The following is a 3,390-nucleotide window of genomic DNA, read 5'->3' on the forward strand; positions in this document are numbered from 1 at the left end:
TTGATAGGAATGAGTCTTTTGGACGACATCATCTTTCCGCCGTTGAGGCTGACAAGTTTTATTATTGGATACACGCTTGCAGTTTCAGCACTTTGACTATGTAAATTTCTCAGAACAGTCCCTTTGAATAAGCCCAAAATATCCACCCATCATTCAACAATCGAGATATTCGAGGCAGTTATCAAGAATCTCATTTCGACTTTTAAGCAAAAAGCCTCTTAAACAGGTATTGCTATACTTTGTCACATGGTGGTGATATCAATCAAAGACACCTGTTTGCAAGAACTATTATCTTAAGATCACGTTATGATGATAATCAGATTTTCTTGGCAACGGTGTAGATGGTCGTATAATGGCTGGATATTTTTACTTGTTCTGAGGCATTGTTTTAACCACTTGACAATGCTCTAAGCACTAAAATCGGAATCTTATACTGAAACATAAAACATGACAGCCAACTGCGCACAAATGATGTCCTTTAGAAGCTCGACTTAACCACTGCAACCAGACGTCATGGCAAATTTGCTCTTGATTTCCATGATTTCACCCTGGTAATAAGCGTGGGACGTAGCTATGATTAATCTCTTTTCCGTATTTCATTAGTTCGACGGGCGCTAACGAAGATCCTTTTCCTATTGTTGCGTGCCCTGTGATCTCCTTAAGGCGAATGGCGGGATGTTTCCTTTCAAATGACACGGCCTTTTCCTTTCCCCAATCCCAGCTTGTGCTCCGTCTGTAAGCCATTCATCTTTTCCCAAGATTTAGTTCGTGGTAATGTGACAGTTTTTTAGATGAACTCGTCTGTGCCTTCTGGATTAAGTATTGTTTCTATTAGTTGTGTTGTCGCCACACTTTGACAACAGCTTAGTATTTTATCATTGCACACCATCACGGTGTGATGATCCTGTCGCTTAGCGGGCGGTGTGAGAGTGACAGTTCTCCAGCATCCTTCTGGGATTCATCATGTCTGATCAGCCTGAGAATAAGCCAACTGAAGAGAAGGCTCAGGAGAAACCCGAGTCTCAGACGGAAGCTCCCGCAGCTAGCGATGAAGCCGAATCAACGGAAAAGGCTTCAGAACAGCCACCGAAAGAAATGAGAGCAGTTGTTCTGACAGGGTTCGGTGGCTTAAAGTCAGTAAAGGTTTTGAAGAAACCAGAGCCAACACTCGGCGAAGGGGAAATCCTGATCCGCGTCAAGGCCTGTGGACTGAACTTTCAAGACTTAATGGTGCGTCAAGGTGCCATAGACTCCCCTCCAAAGACACCTTTCATTCTGGGATTTGAGTGTGCAGGAGACATTGAGGAAGTGGACCCTGGTGTGGAAGGATTCAAGGTTGGTGACAGTGTGGTGGCTTTGCCAGAGTACAGAGCATGGGCAGAGCTTGTGGCTGTACCAGCAAAGTATGTGTTTCCTCTTCCAAGTAGAATGACACACCTGGATGCTGCAGCCATTGCTATGAATTACATAGTGGCCTACGTACTGTTGTTTGAGTTGGGTGGATTGGCTCCAGGGAAGAGTGTGCTGGTTCATTCTGCAGGTGGTGGTGTGGGACAAGCTGTTGCACAGTTGTGCAGAACAGTGGATGATGTGACTGTTTTTCGTGTAGCTTCAGAAAGAAAACACGAGGCCCTGAAGTCGACCATTAATCACTTATTAGAGCGTGGAAGTGATTATGCAAGCGAAGTCAGAAAGTTGGCGCCTGAGGTTGTGGATATTTTCCTAGATTATCTTTGTGGTGAAGAATGCAACAGGGGCAATTCATTACTGAAACCAATGGGAAAATACATTCTTTATGGGTCTTCCAATGTTGTGACAGGAGAGATCAAAAGCATCTTCAGTGTTGCTAGATCATGGTGGCAGGTAGACAAAGTATCACCAATTAAGCTCTTTGATGAGAACAAGACCCTCTCTGGGTTCAACATTCGTCACCTTTTGTATCAACAAAGCGGAGCACCATACATTAAAAAAATAATGGATTCTGTGTTTAAACTGTGGAAGGATGGAAAAATTAAGCCTGTAGTGGATTCAACATGGGCACTTGAAGATGTACCAGAAGCTATGCAAAAGATGCATGATAGGAAGAACATTGGCAAAATTGTACTCGATCCTGGGATGGAACCTAAGCCTAAACCAGCAACCCCTGCTAACGGAAAGGCCAAAGGTGGACACAAAGAGGAGAAAAAGAAGGGTGAGGAGAAAAAGGAGGAAGAGAAGAAAGAGGAAGAAACTGGTACAAGCAACGAAGGAAGTGGTGGTGACACAGCTGCCAATGAAGCAAAGGAGAAAGAGGCCTCAAGCTGAACAATGAATTTCTGAAATGATGCGCTTAAACATTGACCACATTGAAAATTGTGCTGTTATATTTTTGTGTAAAAATATTAGCGTAGTTATTTTGACATCATATACATTACTAAAGAATGTGACCATATTGTGAGTGTAAGTTCGTTTGTGTGCTGATGTGTGTTTGTCGGATGTTGCTGAACTTTCTCGAGCTGAATTATTTACATGAATTCTGTCAGACATGAGTTTCCAAATACATGTACCATATCATGGTGACAGTTTCACACATTCACATGTTGATGGAATGTTTATTTTTCAAAGCTACTTTTGAGGTAGATGTAGATGTAGGTGAGCCCCCGCCGTAACTGACGTGAAAGAAAGGAAGCGAAAATGGCGTCTCGTCCGGAGAGCAATGCTTCGACCCAAAAATGTAATATCCCTAGCTATAGTGACTTGTATGTAGCTTATATCGATACAGCCAGTGACTAATTTAGTATTTCTTTTGGAAATCATGAATTTCATGCAAATACTTTCATCATAAAGTAAAGTTAAAGTCTGTACTGTACACCCATCGTTGTCTTCCTACATTTTAAGACGCACTGTACTACGAGGAAATAACATTGGTTTTAACTTTGATTTCACGATATTGTTAAGTATAACCTTACGCATGTGTTACTAATATACGCCCTGTCATCTAACCCAATATGAAAAGCAGTAAAATACTGTGGTGGAATTGGAGTTCGTCCCTCACGAAGACAGCCACATATTTCAGCTCACTATTCTATTACGTTCTGCTTCAATTATTTCAAGCAGTGTTTTTGTCAGTTCTTGAGAGCAGTAATAAGGAAATATTTCCCCTTCTTTCTTTGTGCCTTACAAGCCCGTTGAAAGTGGCCATTACGACCAATTTCTAGAGTGAAGGAGCATCAGCCGCTGGAAGCAGAAGGATGGAGAAGCACCGCAGTTCGTCTCGCAGTTAAGAAGAAATTTAAGGAAGGAGAAGCTGAAAGCGCGATACTTTTATGTTGTACGAAAACTTTTGCAGTATAGGTCCATCTCCTTGCGACACTTATGAAAGAGCTCCTCCATAACAGTTCTAATACGTTA

The 3,390-nt window shown here is 42.1% G+C and overlaps 1 protein-coding gene across 1 annotated transcript; it reads left to right on the forward strand.

Annotated features, from left to right (window-relative positions):
• The first annotated feature begins 907 nt into the window (after window positions 1-907).
• Window positions 908-2,612, forward strand: LOC126278106 (synaptic vesicle membrane protein VAT-1 homolog-like). The gene has a single exon (XM_049977983.1). It carries the CDS (start codon window positions 964-966, stop codon window positions 2,302-2,304), a length of 1,341 nt encoding a protein of 446 aa, XP_049833940.1. The 5' UTR covers window positions 908-963; the 3' UTR covers window positions 2,305-2,612.
• The last annotated feature ends 778 nt before the right edge of the window (window positions 2,613-3,390 follow it).

Source organism: Schistocerca gregaria, chromosome 6, assembly GCF_023897955.1.
Source record: "Schistocerca gregaria isolate iqSchGreg1 chromosome 6, iqSchGreg1.2, whole genome shotgun sequence".
NCBI classification, from domain to species: domain Eukaryota; kingdom Metazoa; phylum Arthropoda; class Insecta; order Orthoptera; family Acrididae; genus Schistocerca; species Schistocerca gregaria.